We start from the raw sequence: 17,437 nt of genomic DNA on the forward strand, positions 1-17,437 counted from the left end.
ATTCATCACACACAATTGCCCCAAAGATTGCAGAAAGCTAAAACCATGTTACAGAGCAGATACAGACCCCAGTACCCTGCTGTGCACGTTGACACAGAACCACTAACCGCAGTAACCAAACTGACTGTTTTCTCACTACTGAACCATTTTTCTTGTTTAATCAGCCATTCTAAGTCATGGCAATCACTAAAGACAACCAAGAATGGTCAGTACTTTTACATAGAATCAATAACGAACACAGACAACCAAATTCACATAGAATTGGGACCACGCCAAGAGCAGAAGTGCAAGTCTCCATCACACAGCACTCGCAGAATATGGCATGACACAGTAAACCCGAAACTGGAAACATAAAGTAGGACAGAACTGTGATGCACTAAATGAATGAGCTTCACCTTTCATTGGAAGTGTGTATATGTAGGCTTTTTTCTACTGAGTGTAACATTGTATGTTATACACCATTAATTTCACTTTCTGAGCTAGACAAATAGTGTTAATAAAATGGAGAGATACCTGTGATTCGATATTGATGAAATCGTGCAGTGTTAGCGCATAACTTTTTCAACAGGATCTACTGAATGGGGACAATTTCGTTCTGTTAGAAGCTTGTATTTCCTCCTTTTTCCAATAATATGCATTAAAATGATAAAATAGTAATAAATGGATTCCACTCTATCCCATAATTTGCTTTCCTTGCCATCTCATTTGTCTTTACTTATCTTATAACTTAACCAACCCTATAGCATAGTTGTGTCCTCCACTGTGTCACAGTTTCAGTGGCAGTGCCTAGGGGTATGGGTCTGGTGCCAGCCGGACCTGTAGCCTGACAACAGCATGAGCGCTTACCTTTGGAGCTGTAATTCCTAGGTCCACCATCTGGCCTGCCAACATAGAGGCTCTAAGGTTAGCTGTAGAGTTTGGGTGTTTCTCATATTGAAGGTGGTGGGGAGCATGTATTTTTACTAATACGGTCAGGCTCTTAATGCTGATGCCATCATTTTGGAACTTAGTGACCGTGGTCGAGACATGTTTCACACTTATGGCACCACGGCTCTGCGAATGAACTGCCAGGCTCCTTGCGTATTTACCCCTATGGCTAAACAGCTAAGGGGAAAAGAACAAATCTGTGCATAATTATTTCCTTCAGCAACTTCAACATCTAGAGGTTGTATGACGAAACCCTGCAGGCATTTACCCTGCACTCCTTTACCACGCAGCCAGTACCCTGCGTTACTTTAGCAGACATTTCATTATTGTTTGCTTTAGGGGGCGCTGGACTTTGGAATAGTATGAATTACTATTTCAACTCCAGTCTATGCAACAGTAGAGAAGGTGTTGGACTTAAAAATCCAACACCATCCCAACAAAGCGCCCTTTACAGCAGGTCGTTGTAACAACTTGCTTACTACAGTAATGCGTGGTAATGTCGCATGCTGTATACCATCCTCATTGTAAAGGCTGGTCGGGATAAAGACTGCGGGGTAATGATGTTTCCCACATGTAGTGCGAGATGTCTGATGGCAACGTCCACAAGTCAAGAACTGGGCACATCATGTGGATGGATGAGATTGGTAGATTATCAAAGGCACATGGAGTTTTCGCAGAAGAAAGTCTCATCAGTAGGACTCGTTGGTCCAAGTGACTATTTAAGTGGACAGAGCCGGGCACACTTAGCGATGTGGCCTTTCTGCCTTACTTTTTTCCTGGTGTTCCAGACTGGGCTGGTGGCTTGGTGGGGGTCGTAATAAACAGTGAGTGCAGTTGAATAAATGCATTTTTTTTTTAACAATGATTATTTAGCGCGAACTTGACCCAAATTGGGTATCAGAGCGCTTTACATAGCACCAGTTGCATTACACGAGGACACATTATTTTTTGTTAGGCCGGGGAGATTAAGTGATTGACCCAGAATCACAGGAAGTTCAGTGTCACTGCCGAGACTCGAACCCAGTTCCCCAGATTAGAGGTTGATCTCCCTAGCCATTAGGCCAACTCCTCTCCCCTGTGCTGCACAGAGCCACTAAGCAGCAAGGCACCTCCTTCATATTAGGAAAATTACCGTATTTACCTAAGCACTTGGTCTAGTAAGAAAAGTCTGTGCTTCAGCAAGATTACTGGAAAGCAATCTGGGGGCTCGTATGCAAAGGAGTTTTGTGGTCTCAAAGCCTGTGAATCATAGAAACATAGGAATTTTGACCTTATTAAGCCTTTTTTAAAATATATCAGAGCCCTTGTATGAGTGGGCAAAGTGTTTCAAACATGTGAATCGTAAATAGGATAGGGAAAAAGAGAGGCGCCGCCATTACGGACTTATAATGGAATATATCCATGGTTTGGGCTGTAACCACAGTCGCAAACCATTGATCAGCTACGAGTCACTGATCACCAAATTGGGGTGGAAATTGATTCACAAAGGGGAAACTGCCCCTTTAGAATGGATTTCACTGGAGGCAATTGTCTTTGTGGCTTCAGAGGGAGCAGGTAGAGACCCATGGGACCACTCCCGAAGAGAGGCTCCTAAAAAAGTAGCACCTGTCCCCTTAATGGACAGTGGTTGATTTAAATACGAAATATGTTTCCTGTTTGGGAATACATATGCAGGGATGGAGATCTGCTATCTCACGCGGACCCCATTCCTGCATCAGCTGCCAATTGAGATCTTCCTAATTAATATTCATTAGGACAGTCATTTTGAGACCTTCTACGAACGTATAATTTGCAATGTGACCTACCCCATCACAGTGTGCATCTGCATTCACTAAACCAATCCGCGTGCCCATTGGTGGATTGCGAGTCGGTATCATAATTGAGGCCCACAGTCATTCCCACCCTAGATATAAGTTCTGTGCTTTCGCATGAATCTTTATTTGGAGATTTCAAGGAAATCTGAAAATACGATAACCACACAATTACAACCAGCAGTAAACTCTATTAGTCGAGTAATTACCACTTGCTACAACCCTTCTACGCGATCAGTGCAAAGCAGGCAGGCACAATCATGTCTTACTTGGCTTGCAGGTGGGCCAGCGCGTCTGGAAAGCTGTTGCTTAGGAACAAGTCGAGGGCAGTCATACACTCGCCGAGGGCAACGTTCAGGTCCGACTGAGGAGCCCTGTGCAGGAGAGACAGAATTAAAACAGTATTATGCTATTAATAAAGTCTGCATATAAGCACGTCATGCACTCATCATGCCATTCTACGGAAGAAGAAGTTATTAAATAGAGCTCTGGCTTTCAAGACTGCCATAATTTACTGCAAAAATTACATTAAATTAAACTATTCAAGAAAATCACAAATAAAAATGAGTAATGCGCTGTTCAAATTAAAAATGTGCAATGCCACGAATATTACAGTGATCTCCTAATTAGAAAAGAGTTCCTATATGAGTAATTGTAAGGCAAGAAGTGATTTATTTAGTTGTACCCTTTGCGCAATAATACCCTGATAAATTGTTAATTGATTGTAAATGCATCTGTCTAGTTAAAAGCCAAAATCTAATCAATTTTGTGTGCAAAGATGAGATGCAAATACATAATGAAAACGACTTGTATGATTCACTCCGTTTCCTAAATGAATACACGATTCTGGATTTAAGTTTGTCAGAAAGAAATCCTTTATGTAGCTATTTACATAAGTCATCAGAAATACCAAAAACCATTAGAATATTCAAAAATTTACAGTTAAAATTCAGGTACGATTCAGTGAATCAATTATATTAATGAACACTCAGCCAACACGCGTTTCTCCTTATAGGGGCAGGTTAGCAAATAGTTCCTATACGAGCAATACCTGAAAGCGAAAACTTTGCTACAGCATATTATTCTGTTGGTAAGCTCAAGATTAAAAATGATAACAAAGTGGCACGAGAGCCATTGTCACATACTGGCAATCAAGCCCATTTGTCAAGAGAGGGCCTGCCCAAAAAAAAGCACACTAAGACCCGAGAACGTCATGATTTCATGGTGAGTCTGTGTGAAACAATGTAACATTTCAAGATGCTGATGAAACTAAATTGCCTAGTCGTGTCCCGATAGGTCATACAATATCATATTTACTGATCTTTATTTTGTTGTGGCAAACAGCACTTTGTTGTCAGCCTTGTTAACTGCATATATTCTACGGGGGGCGTGGCTAGCAGCCTAAGATGGAGGTCACATAAGTGACGAGCTACGTCCGGGCCGCCAAATCTGAAAATTTATCTCTGGACCCCTTCGTGGGAGTGGGGCTGGCGGAACGTGGACATGGCAGATTGAGGTGTGCACCCAGTACCCTAAAGCTGCAGCACTGTGGAATGCCCCGACCCGAATATCGATGGTGGTGAGTGTCGGTGATGCCGTGGGCCTGGTGACAGTAAGGGTCATCCTGACGCCGCAGACTCGCCTGACGTTGTGCCGGCTAGGATAGACCCAAAGTCGGAAAGAGGTTGCACAAGAGCTCCAGGCTTTGGGCCTGAGGAGGCACGCCATGCACGAAAACCCGGAGGGCCTCGACGCTACATGGCTGTAGGTCGCACATGAGGGGCGATGTATGCTGCCCCTCCTTATCCCCTAACCTGGTCGGAAAGCTGTGAGGGATGCCGGAGTCATAGATACACTCCTGAGTCTGCGTTTCCAGTGGCGGAGTACGATCGTGATACGTGTCTCCCCCGCCCCCGGCTGATGCTGACTCACCCCCAAGGGGTGGGTCCAGGTACAGAGTGCATGTTGCCCTCATCTGGCACTGACCTGCTTGGGATGCATTCGGGCCCCTCCCAGGGGGAGGCAGAACCAGCACAAACTTGAAGGCACGACTAGTCATGTGATTCCGCACCGTCTGGTGGCGGGGCCTGGGTCCTTGCCACCGATGCCCCCTCCTCAGTTGGCTGCCTCAGGGCTGTGCCACTGACACACAAATACAGGCTGGTGTGAATGTTGACTGAGTGGCGGGCCAGCAGACGAAGACTGGCCTGCTGATACCACTGAGGGGCGGCCCGAGTGTGGTGGACCTGGGGATGGGGTGCTGGTGAATGCAGGGTCCTGGCTTTGAGCCTAGAGGGGCGCGCCGTATACCAAAGATCGTTGGAACCCAATTCTACTTGGATGGAGATCGTGCGCCAAAGATGAGGAGTGTAACTGTGCTGTATGAGCTGAGGAGATGCCGGGATCGGCGACGCAACACTGAATTACTGATTGCCTGTACGGGGAGGTCGGCAGGGGCAGATTATCTCCCCCACCCTCTGCAAGAGAGGATTCCTCCTAACAGGATTGACCAAGAAAAAGCTCCTGGTGCGGTGGACCTCTGGGGGCCTGGATCTTGTAGGGGGCCCACGTGGGCGCACCTCCTGCTACAGCGCTGCTACAATTGGCTATTGGTTGCCCCCCAGGGGTATTGGTGCTAGTGCAAAACCGGTGTGCTTTGTAGGCACGACATTGGCAGACTCAGAGACCAGTCTCAGGATCACCAACACTCGTGCCCCTCCTCTATTGGTTAGAGTACCTACACTACTACGGAGCTGCAGTGGGGGAGTGCCTTGTTGGTGCACTTAACAGTTGGCTGTAAGACCTCACGGGGCTGTTTGGTTGTCTGGACCATGGCATGATGAATTAGAAACAGTGCTGCCTGAGTGACCCGCAGGAAACACATAGCCGCTCTTTACAACGCGGGGAGCGGAATCGTGAGGGCTCCCATTACCACAATTATTAGAGGCTGGTCCTGGTCTATTGAATGGTGCGGATGCTTTAGTGCGTGGATTTTAGTTCCTTGATCAGTAGTCAACATGGGTAGAGGGAAGCTGAGTACCAACTCTAGGTCCAATGGAGGTGCTCCAGCTCGCCACCTTCTGAGTCTTCATTGGGAAGATCTCGTCAACAGGAGGTGAGGGCTGCGGCGGCCCCTCCTGGTGACAAACTGGACCTGATCTTTAAGGAAATTTGAGTTACGCTCAGCGATCGAGAGCCAGCTAGGCACCATCTCTGTGGAACTTAACCTACTTAAGGATGACCACAGGAAGCTATTCAATAAGGTCAAGAACACTGAGCAACTGCTGGACACGATGGGGCCTCAAGTAGCGGACCATAATGGGCAGTTAAAGCAGACGCGCCAACAGATAGAATCTTTGCAAGCCCGTGTCGACGATGAGGAGGGGCGGGCGAGATGCAACAACCTTCGGATTGTGGGACTTCCTGAGGGGACGAAGGGCCCCAACCCGACGATTTACATTGAGGAATGGCTGAAGTCTGCAGTGGCCCAACTGGGCCTGCCTCCGCACTTTACCATGGGACGCGCCCACCGTATGCACACGCGTCAGCCCATACCCGGTTCTAACCCACTTCAAGTCTTGGCAAGAATATTGAATTATAGGGATCAGGATCATGTGCTGCAGGCGGCGACGGATCATGGCCTGCTGCAAGTGGAGAATGCAAGGATTTCTATATTCTCAGACTACACACTGGCAGTTCAGTGGAAGCGCTTCTCATTTATGGAAGTCAAAGCAGGAGTCCAGGCAGCGGGCTTGACATTTGCACTGCTTTTCCCAGCCAAACTTAAGATTAACTACAACCAACGTTCTTTGTTTTTTAACACCCCTGACAGTGCTTGAGATTGGTTGGACAGGCACTTCCCTGATGTGTTGTCGGAAAGGCGCTTGGAATCAACACAACCGAAATCTCAGCGGGCCCCATGGCGGCGCAGGACAGGCCTGGTCACGCAGAGTGTGGGATCCTATCCCCACCTAATCAGCAAGGTATGGAGGCCCAGCAGGAGGCCCTTCAGACTGCTGAAGCACTCTGAGCTTCAAGGCCGCCAATCAGTACTAGCCCTACAGATGAGGGGAACAGTGTGGCATTATTCCCGTCTGAAACTACTCAACACAGCCATGACCCGTTGGGCTGAGCCAGGAAGGTGATGGAAAGAACGCTGCCGCTAAGTGTTTGAAACATATACACCCACTTCAGCAGTAGGACCATGTAGAACCTCAATGCATTCCTAACAAGTCTATATTGTAAAATGATTAGGTTTTACTGCTGTATACACACGGAGGGGGTAGTATAGTAGTATGTAGGCCTGGCCCGTCCTGGGCACGTACTCTTATTTTATACCAGGAAACTTTTGTACTGAGCATGCAGCTTACCTTACAAGCGAAAGCAAGAGTTCCAAGTGTATCATGTTACCCTTTTTTGCACAGTTTGGTTGGGCGAAGTTCAATCATTGGACCCACCATTGGGGGTTGTTTGTATTGTTTTGATTATTGCCGCACATTTTGATGAGGGTGGCGGGGGCCGGTGGGTTGGGGATGGGGCAGGAGGGTCTTTTTGATTAACTAGCAATGTCGGCTATCAAATTGTATAATGTTATATCCTGGAATGTCCGGGGCATGGGGTCGGTCTAGAAGAGACACAGAATAGTTGCCCAGCTACACCGATGCAAGGCTCAAATAGCATATCTTCAGGAGATGCACTTACTACCATCGGTATTGAGTAAATTGCAGAAAAGATGGAGGAGCCAATTGTACGCAACAGCGTACTCCGCCTTTTCTAGAGGGGCGGGAATCCCTTTGCTCAGAGTGAGTCTAGAATAGATGACCAAGGCAGGTATGTTTTGATTTGGGAGCCCTACATGGTAAACAGGTAGTATTGGGCTCCATCGATGATCCAAATGTGGATCAAGACGCATTTTTATCAAGGCTAACTCAGGCACTCTCAGACTCGTTGCAGTACCCATCGTTAATGGGTACTGCAACCATCCCATGATGTACACAGGGACCGCTCCCATCCCCGTTTTCCGAACACCAATGCTGTGACCCAGGCTGTTGCACTGACTAGATTGGCATGTAGTGGAATCTTTGGATGTATGGCAGTCACATCACACAAATATGAGGGAATACTCCTACTCCCACCCACATAACCTACATACCCATCGGGATCCTTTTCTTTGAACCCCAGATTATTCCCTGCCATTCGTACTTTCCTGGGTAAAACCATCTCTGACCATAACCCTATAGAACTGACATTGCACTGGGGACAGGTCCCTACGCCTATACCAACATGGCGGCTGCAACCTTTGAACTTAGAGGATCAGGTATTTCAAGCCACGCTAGCTGAAACCATCAGTACGTATTTTGCGGGAAATGAAGGCACGGCAACAACCAGATCGGCAGAGTGGGAGACCTTTAAAATAACAATACGGGGGGTCTCTATGGGAAACGTTGTGGGAGCTAGAAGGGAGGTGATGAGGGACTTAGCGGAGTTAGAAGATAAGTTGCAGGCATTAGAAATGGCAGTCAGGCAAACGAGACGGGAGCGGAGCAATTACAGGAAGCTAGGATCAAGTATTCTGAACTGTTGGAGCGGCTGCCGACACGATCTACATGCTTACACATTGCGTACACACGCCGAAGCGGATAGGGCTGGTACGCTATTGGCGCGACTGATCGCGCCCCCATTGACTCCCACTCCTACTCTAGCGATATATAATGCACAACACATGCTGGTTACTTCTCAAATTGGCATAAACATGAATTTCCCATAACATTATACAAATCTCTACGTGGCTCCTCTGCTAGATATGACGGACACAATTTCTTTAGAGAATAGACCTTCCCATTGTAACGGAGTCGACTGCTAAGTTGTTAGCAGCCCCGATTACTGCAGCAGAGATCCGAGTTGCAATAAAAGCATTGGCACGTAATTAGACCACGGGCTCGGATGGTCTACCTGTTGAATTTTATTCCACCTACGTGGATGTATTGGCCCAGAAACTGTTACAATTGTATGTCACCTCGCTTGCAGAATGCACGCTACACCCCATTACTAGAGAGGCAATAGTCACATCCCCATTGAAACCGGATAAGGCCCTCACTGACTTGGCATCTTACCCACCCATGTCGATACTCAACACAGAATATAAAATTATAAGTAAAATGTTAGCTTCTAGATTACTTCCTCTATTGCCCAAATTAATACACACAGACCAATGCGTATTTATTCCCAAGCATAGCACTTCTCTTAACATCTGTCGTTATATGCCCTGATGCACACAGCAGCGGGGACAGTACCGTTAGCAGTATGTTTGTCACTAGATATACAACAAGCATTCAACACATTGAGTTGGTCATACATGCTCGCAGTACTAACAAAGTTTGGAATACTCCCAAATATTGTAAATGGATTCAATTGCTTTATACTTATCCCATAGCCCGGGCCAAGACGGAAGCGCTTATATCGCCCACATATCATATTTCTCTGGGAACTCGCCAGGTATGCCCCTCGTCACCCCTATGGTTTGTGTTGGCGTTAGAGTCTCTGGCGCAACACCTACATTGTGTCATGGCCCCATACCGCATCCAAATACAAACAGTAACCCACTCAGTATCACTCTACGCTGACTATATGCTGTTGTATTTTAAAGACCTTGGCATGAATATGCAGGCCATAGCTACAGTGTTCTCACACTTCGATGACATTTCAGGCCTACACCTTAATGCCAGGAAGTCAGTGGCGTACTTCTTTTCTGACACTTACGAGGGAACCCACTAGCAATTTGGTCAATTACAGTTCAAGGCACAACCCACAACTTTTAAGTACCTTGGGATACAAATGTATAGGTCCTACACAGACACAGTAGACAGGAATGTAGTACGGACTATGAACTCTCTCCATTTGCGGGTGACATTTTGGAACTCCCTGCCGTTATCAATGGCAGGCCGCTTAGCAGTGTCCAAAATGGTCATGCTACCCAGACTTTTATACCACTTCGTGAATATTCCTGAAGTTTTGCCGACCTGGATTTTTAGGACATTAGACACCTTGCTGACATCCCTGTTGTGTGGAAAAGGTAGACACAGACTAGCTCTGTCTAAGATGCAACTTCCAAGCACCGCGGGCGGTATGGGGGCACCCGATTTTAAAGCATACTGTATTGTTGGGTAGGTACAGTGGTTTGCGTACTGGTTGGCGGGCCACAACTTGTTTGAAATTTGTTACACCCCTGAGCGATTACAGGGCGGAATGCTACAAGCATTGCTACCCCCCGGGCCGACAAGATACAAGACCCTTCCTTTCTATTGTATCTAGCATTACACTATTGGAAGCAAGCTCTAAAATATGTTAAAGTACTGAATCCATACGCTCCCAACATTCCCCTTTGTGCATTGCCTACCCACCGTGGGAGGGTAATTTGATGCCCCACTGGTGAGTTTGTGCACACTAACGCGGTGCCGGACACTCTGTTTCTCACACATGCAACGGTCACACAATATGTCCGGACGTACTGGCTAGTAGATCAGAAAGAACCCCCTATATTTCAAATGTTGCAGTCCCTTCACATAATGGGACATGGGTGCCATCTTCTTTGATGGATGTACCGCGTTCTACGAAAGGACTTAAATATACCACTATTATCTCTCAGACAGAAATGGGAAGTGGTCCCGACAAGAGAATTAGAGGCTAGGGAATGGAGCTCTGCCCTAGGACATCCCCGACGGGTGTCCCGTAACTTCTGACTGAAGACGATACAACTATTAATATTACACAGGGCCTACCTACCACTGCAGGCAATTCAGAAGATGTATCCCGCTACCTCTGCGATATGTCCCAGATGCTCCCACCAACTCGCTGATTTTACTCAAGTTCTGGTTGACACTACATTGGGGAGGTTTTGATCAGAGGTTACTCGAGGTTTATCCCAACTCGCTGAATGCTCCCCTAGGGATACTATGGAAGTGTGCTTGTTAGGTCTTCTCCCACTCCCGAAGAAGGCAAAACTGCTACGCCGCTTCACGGGTTTGGCTCTGATGCTCACCAAACGATTAATAACACAGCGCTGGAAATCTCGCACGGCGCCACGGGAGTGCAAATGGAAGGATGAGGTCATTAGATGGGTAGTGGTGGAAGGGGAAGCACTTCGATGAATATAGAAGACTGAGAAAAAGACCGATTTCTCTTGAATGGGCTCAGTTGATCGAGCAGTTTAAAGCGGAAACAGACGAGGATGCAGCGGTGCCCCTAGATCTACTGCCAGACTAGATAAATAGTGCCTGGTTCTTGAGCAGGTTGTACTGTCTCAAGCATACTGATATGTTTATGTGCGGTTATCCTAACTACCAGTCAATGTAACATGCAACTTCAATTAGTAAATATGTAAGAACGAAGACACAGGCATAGTTGTGTAATATTTCTGAATGACGAACTATTTATACAAATTGTAGACATGCATACTGTTTTTTTCATGCCAGAGAATCATAATAAAATTGTTTAAAAAAAAAAGCACACATTCTACTAAAACATTGCATTAAATAGAAGTGCTAACAAGACAGGCTCCAGATTATAAAACAGAGCTAGTTTAGGAACGCAGCTTCAATTTTCTTCTTGATTCTCTATAAAAAGCAACTAAAAACTTAGACGGAAATATCTCTCTAACAAATGAGGCAATGCTGTGAGATGGACCACATCAATGGAAAACCCAGAGAGTGTAAGTATGGTAGCCGATCCAGACAAAAACGTCCCAAAGGATTTCTGTAATCATTGCCCAGTACGTCATGTAAGGGCTAATAACAGTTTTATACAACTATAAGAGCAACTAATGATTAATTCAGTTTAATGTTGTCACGACTGTCACTCAGGCACTCTGATCAGAATAATCAGACCATTAAAAGTAATCAGATGGTAATACCTGTGAGTTTGTAAACAATTCCGATCTATACAAATACATTGATTGAACTTTAATATATTTGAAAAAGTCTTCAATACATTTTAGCAGACAAATGCATTTGCCAAAACTGCTATACAAAAACTGCTGCATCGAGGCATCAAAATTAGGTCCAGAGGATTGTAGGAGAACCTTTACTTACAACTTCAATATACATCACCAGCAAAAGTTGAGACAGACTGAGGGTTACCACCTATCGTCCAACACAACAATTTGTCTCAACCTAGACAAGAAGGCAATGTTTAATTACTTATCGGTAATCGCATTACTCTGAGTACTTTCTTCCTTATATCGGTCGGTCATTGGGACCCATCCTTCCTCAAGAATGGTTTGCTCACACGGCCTGATATGGCAGCCGTGGGCATGTTCGAGACGTTTTCTGTGGGGGTTGAGTGGTTGACCCTTTTGTACACCTTTAGGAAGGTGGAGGAGGTGTGTCACTTTAGAAATAGGGTGCAGGTTTGCTTCTCCAAAGAGGTGAGCAAGTCTCATGAAAGTAATGCCTGGAAAGAGGAAGAGTACCAGGAGGTAATAGACACTGATCCCCAGAAATGACCATTTTAAGTGGTAGTTACAACACTTGTCTGGTAAAATAGAAAGCTTACAATCTAAAAATGCCCCACCTAACTTAGAGGCAACATTTAAAATAGCCCTGTTTACCTACTGCACTCTTATGTGTATGTAAGAGAAACAGTTTCCAGTTCAAACCACTTTCAAACCCCATCCCCCAAAATAGGAAAATGTCTCAGTTCACTCTAGGTTAAAGGTCTACAAGCTTTTAAATATGCTGCCCCTTCATGTAAAATAATTTCATTGGACCCCCAAAGTGACAAACATATTTTCTCACTGGTATTCTGTAAAATGTTAAATAATGCAAGCAAGTTAAAAGTTTATATGGGCCTTGAGGGCTCACCCCCTAACAAATATTGAAAACGCCGATTTGTAATAGTGCTTTTAAGTTTCTCACACTAGCTATAAGCAGGGTAAAACATAGCAATCAAGTCAAACAGTTTAAGAGAATTCACCTGGTAGAGGGACATACTAAAGGAACTGTCCAAAAGTAATGTTTTATCTTACTGGATTCACCAAAAGTATAAAGGATGTAGAGTAAATCAAAAAAAAATTGACAAAAATATTTTTCAGCCTGGTCTTTTATTTTTTCACATTATCATACCCAGCTGCCAACTTGCCCTTTGTTATAACCTCCAGCAAGTCCTGACGTTGTCAAAATTTGAATTGTCAAAGTGAGTATAGGATGACCAGTATGGACAACACACTTTGTGTTCAGCTATCAAACAAGAGACCGAGCTAAGGCCATACATGGTCTAATAATTCCCACTGATGTTTCTTGAACTTCTATCCAATATTAAGGTTATTCCACACCCCTACAATCACTGCTTGGCCTGGAATATCGTCTTATTTATTTTTTTATGTCCAGAGGGGCAGCCCTATTGATAGCTCCCTCTAGGTTTTTAAGTGCAGTTACATTCTGAAAAATGACTTACTGTAGTATGTCCATACAGGACACCACGAAGTAAAATGATGTTCGAGGCATATGGGCTGCAGATGGTACATTATGAATAGATCGCCATCTGGTGTTGGGCTCGGATGATTGCACTTTGTTTTTCTCTTGGAGAGTCTTTTGTCTCTTGGTGACTCCTCCCTTGGTTGGTAGTGCGCATGGGCATCGGCTCCATCCTTAGATTGTTTTTTTCCGCCATCGGGTTCGGATGAAGATCGAGACGCTCCAGATCAACTTCGCAAGAAAGTGATTTTCGGCGCGTATTCCATTTCCAATTCGACGGTATTGTTATACGAACGCGTTCATTTCCATTCCGACGCGTTACAAATTCAAAACAAAAGAGAAAAACTTGGAACTACGTCGAAGAACAGGAGGCCTTTCTCGACGCAGTCAAGCCCGGAGTCCATGGAAAGGACTCCATTCAAAAAATGTCCAACGTGTGGTGCTAAGTTCCCACACAAGGACCTACACGAGGTGTGCAACCTCTGTCTATCGCCTGAACACGAATCCAGGGACTGCGAAGCCTGCGCAGCATTCTCCTCCAAGCTAACGATTAGAAATCGTTGAGCTCGAAGACACGAGGTTTCCAGAATGCAGGCGGAAGAGATCCCGGAGCTGTTCGGAGACGAACAAATCGAGGAAGAAGAGGACCAGTCGGGGTCGGAAGGGGACCAGTCGGAGGTTGAAGAACTCATCGAGCAACAAACCGTGAGTGACGACGTCCCCTTACCGAAAAACCGACCCCGTGCGGTAACGACCCCGCCCTCGGGCCCGGTCAAACCGCTGAAAAAAGTTTCCGACGCCCCGCCTTCGGGCCCGGCAACGAAACCGAAACTGAAACCGAAACACTCGGACTCCCACCATGTCGGATCCGAGAAAAGGGCGACATCGACTTCGGCACCGAGGCTACATACAAAGGGCAGCTCGGGATCGAAACATTCCATGTCGAAACATAAATATGACTTATCGCCCAAGAGACACTCGATACCAAGAAAGTCGGAATCGAGCAAACATTCGGTTTCGAAAACAACAAGATCTGACGATCGAAAACAAAAGCACCTCTCGGAACCAGGACCCTCGGTACCGATTCAGGAGCAACAGACAGATCCCAAACAAAAGATCTTGTTTATTGATCCACAAACTGGGAAAGTGGTCACGAAGAAGAGAAAGAGTGAACAGTCAGAAGATAAACCTCTTCCTTCAAAAAAGAGAACAATGGGGACGAATATAACTCCTCCTGCTTCTCCTCGTCCTAGAGTAACACCCTCTTCTCCTATTCCTCACAATCGGCCAAATATTCCTACACCTTCCACACCAAGGCCAGATACACCTCAGTCAGATGTAGACAGTGATCTGGGGGAGGGAGAACCTCAAGGGGATGACGAAACTATCCCAGATGAGGAGGATCCATGGGAAAATTATGATGTAGGGTCAGATGAGGACAACGACCCAGAGCTATATCCCTCAAAGCCTTCACCACCTGATGATAACACAGGTTTTGTGCAGCTCATTAATAGGGCAGCAAAATACCATAAGGTAGATATACATACAGAACCTCAAATAGAGGATTTCTTGTTAGAGACTCTACCTAATGCACAGAGAACATCAGGTACTCTTCCTATGTTGAAGGGTCTTCTTACTCACACAGATGAGATATTCGAAAACCCAGTGAGAGCCAGGGTGTTAAACCCAAGAATTGATAAAAAATACAAAGCGGCCCCAAAAGACCCAATATTTATTAGAGGGCATGTACCGCTAGACTCGCTGGTGGTCTCAAACGCTCGTAAGAGAGCAAACTCATTATCTACAGGAGAGGCTCCTCCACCAGATAAAGAGTCAAAATTAATAGATGCATCAGGTAAAAGAGTAGCATCACAGGCAGCGAATAGCTGGCGTATAGCCAATACACAAGCACTACTCGCACGTTATGACAGGGCACATTACGATGAGTTAGAGAAACTTCTTACACATCTCCCAAAAGAGCATCAAAAGAAGGCAGACCAATTAATACAGGAAGGTAAAATAATAACAAATACTTCCATTAAGTGTGCATTAGACGCAGCAGACACTGCAGCAAGGTCTATTAACACTAGTGTCATGCTAAGAAGGCACGCATGGCTTAGAATCTCAGGATTCAAACAAGAGGTACAAACAGCCCTACTGATCAAACCATTTGATCAGAAGACATTGTTTGGTTCAAGCACAGACGAGACATTAGAGAAAATGAAGAAAGATACGGAAACGGCTAAGTCAATGGGAGCATTGCAACAGCCAACACACAGAGGTTCCTTTCGTAGATCCACCTATAGAGGGGGCTCAAAGAACACAGGAACGAATCAGCAATCCACATCTTTCACACCAACATCACCCAGAGGTAATTCAAGAGGCAGTTACAGAGGTAACAACAATAAGGGAAGAGGCCGCGGAAATAATAATAGCCGCAACGCCTCAACACCAAAACAGTGACTTCATAGAACTCCCCCCAGACCACATAACACCGGTCGGGGGACGTCTATCACAGTTCCTACCTCTCTGGGAAAACATCACGTCAGACAAGTGGGTGAGACAAATTATCCAACATGGTTATTGCCTAGAACTCACAGATACCCCACCAAACATCCCCCCCAAACAGCGTCCAATGAGTCAAGATCATCTGACATTGTTAAGAGAAGAAGTGCTAGCACTTCTACAAAAGCATGCAATAGAGAAGGTCCCAAAACATCAACAGGGCACAGGAGTATACTCTCTATACTTCCTGATCCCCAAAAAGGACGGGTCCCTACGACCAATATTAGACCTCAGACCTCTCAATGCTTACATAAATTCGGAGCACTTCCACATGGTCACGCTCCAACAAGTACTCCCTTTACTGAAGAAAGGGGACTTTCTTTCTACACTGGATCTAAAAGACGCTTACTTTCATATCCGTATTCACAAAGCCCACAGAAAATACCTAAGGTTTGTGTTAGAAGGACAACACTATCAGTTCAAAGTCCTTCCATTCGGTGTCACAACAGCACCGAGAGTTTTCACAAAATGCCTAGCTGTGGTGGCAGCACACCTAAGAAGACAACAAATACATGTCTTCCCATACTTGGACGATTGGCTAATAAAGGCCAAGTCAAAGGAAGAATGTCTTCACAACACACAGAAGACAATTCAATTGCTGCACCACCTAGGGTTCACGGTGAACTACAAAAAATCACACCTGCAACCAAACCAGATTCAGCAATACCTGGGGGCTACAGTAGACACAGAAAAGGCAATAGCGTACCCCAACCCAATCAGAGTACAGACAATGGTCGGGTTAATACAAAGATTTCAACCACAACACTCACTACCAGCACGAGTGTTTATGCAACTATTAGGCATGATGTCCTTCTGCATACTGCTAATACCACATGCAAGACTACAAATGCGCCCACTACAAGAGTGTCTAGCGACACAGTGGAATCAGGCTCAAGGGCAGATTACAGATCTGGTGTTGGTAGACGACCGGACGTATCGCTCTCTGAAGTGGTGGAACACAGAAAACATTTCCAAGGGACGGTCGTTCCTAGAGCCAATTCCACAAATGATAATAACAGCGGACGCATCGCTCTCCGGATGGGGAGCGCATATGGACAGATACACAGTACAGGGGAAGTGGAGTGTGCAGCAAAAGAAACTGCACATCAACTACCTAGAGCTATTAGCAATATTTCTAGCACTAAAAGCTTTCCAAATGCAAATAACAGGCAAAGCAGTCCTGATCAGAACAGACAACATGACTGCAATGTATTATATTCAAAAACAGGGGGGGACACACTCTCTCCAACTGTCCAGACTAGCACAGGACATATGGAGATGGGCCATTCCTCAAAAGATCTACCTGTTAGCGGAACACCTACCAGGAGTTCAAAACCAAATAGCAGACATCCTAAGCAGACAGTCAGAACAAGTACACGAATGGGAGCTGCACGACCAAATACTACAGCCATTCTTCCAAAAATGGGGGCAACCAGAGATAGATCTGTTTGCCAATCATCAGAACGCAAAATGCAAAGAATTCGCATCCAGGTACCCACACCAAAGGTCCCAGGGCAATGCACTGTGGATAAATTGGTCCAACAGATTTGCTTACGCGTTCCCTCCTCTACCACTAATCCCATTACTGGTTCGGAAACTGCAGCAACATTCAATGACAATGATACTAGTGGCACCCACGTGGGCAAGACAGCCGTGGTTCACCAC

The 17,437-nt window shown here is 45.7% G+C and overlaps 1 protein-coding gene across 2 annotated transcripts in view; it reads right to left on the reverse strand.

Moving 5' to 3' along the window:
- The window catches only part of TTC39A (tetratricopeptide repeat domain 39A), a 668,968-nt gene that overhangs the window by 281,797 nt on the left and 369,734 nt on the right, over nt 1-17,437 (reverse strand). For both annotated transcript variants that reach the window (XM_086952421.1, XM_086952420.1), the window contains exon 2: nt 3,008-3,112. In XM_086952421.1, the coding sequence (XP_086808547.1) occupies nt 3,008-3,112 (105 nt within the window). The remainder of the gene's footprint in view (nt 1-3,007; nt 3,113-17,437) is intronic.

The sequence above is a fragment of the Lissotriton vulgaris genome, chromosome 1_1 (genome assembly GCF_964263255.1).
Source record: "Lissotriton vulgaris chromosome 1_1, aLisVul1.2, whole genome shotgun sequence".
Classification (NCBI taxonomy): Eukaryota; Metazoa; Chordata; class Amphibia; order Caudata; family Salamandridae; genus Lissotriton; species Lissotriton vulgaris.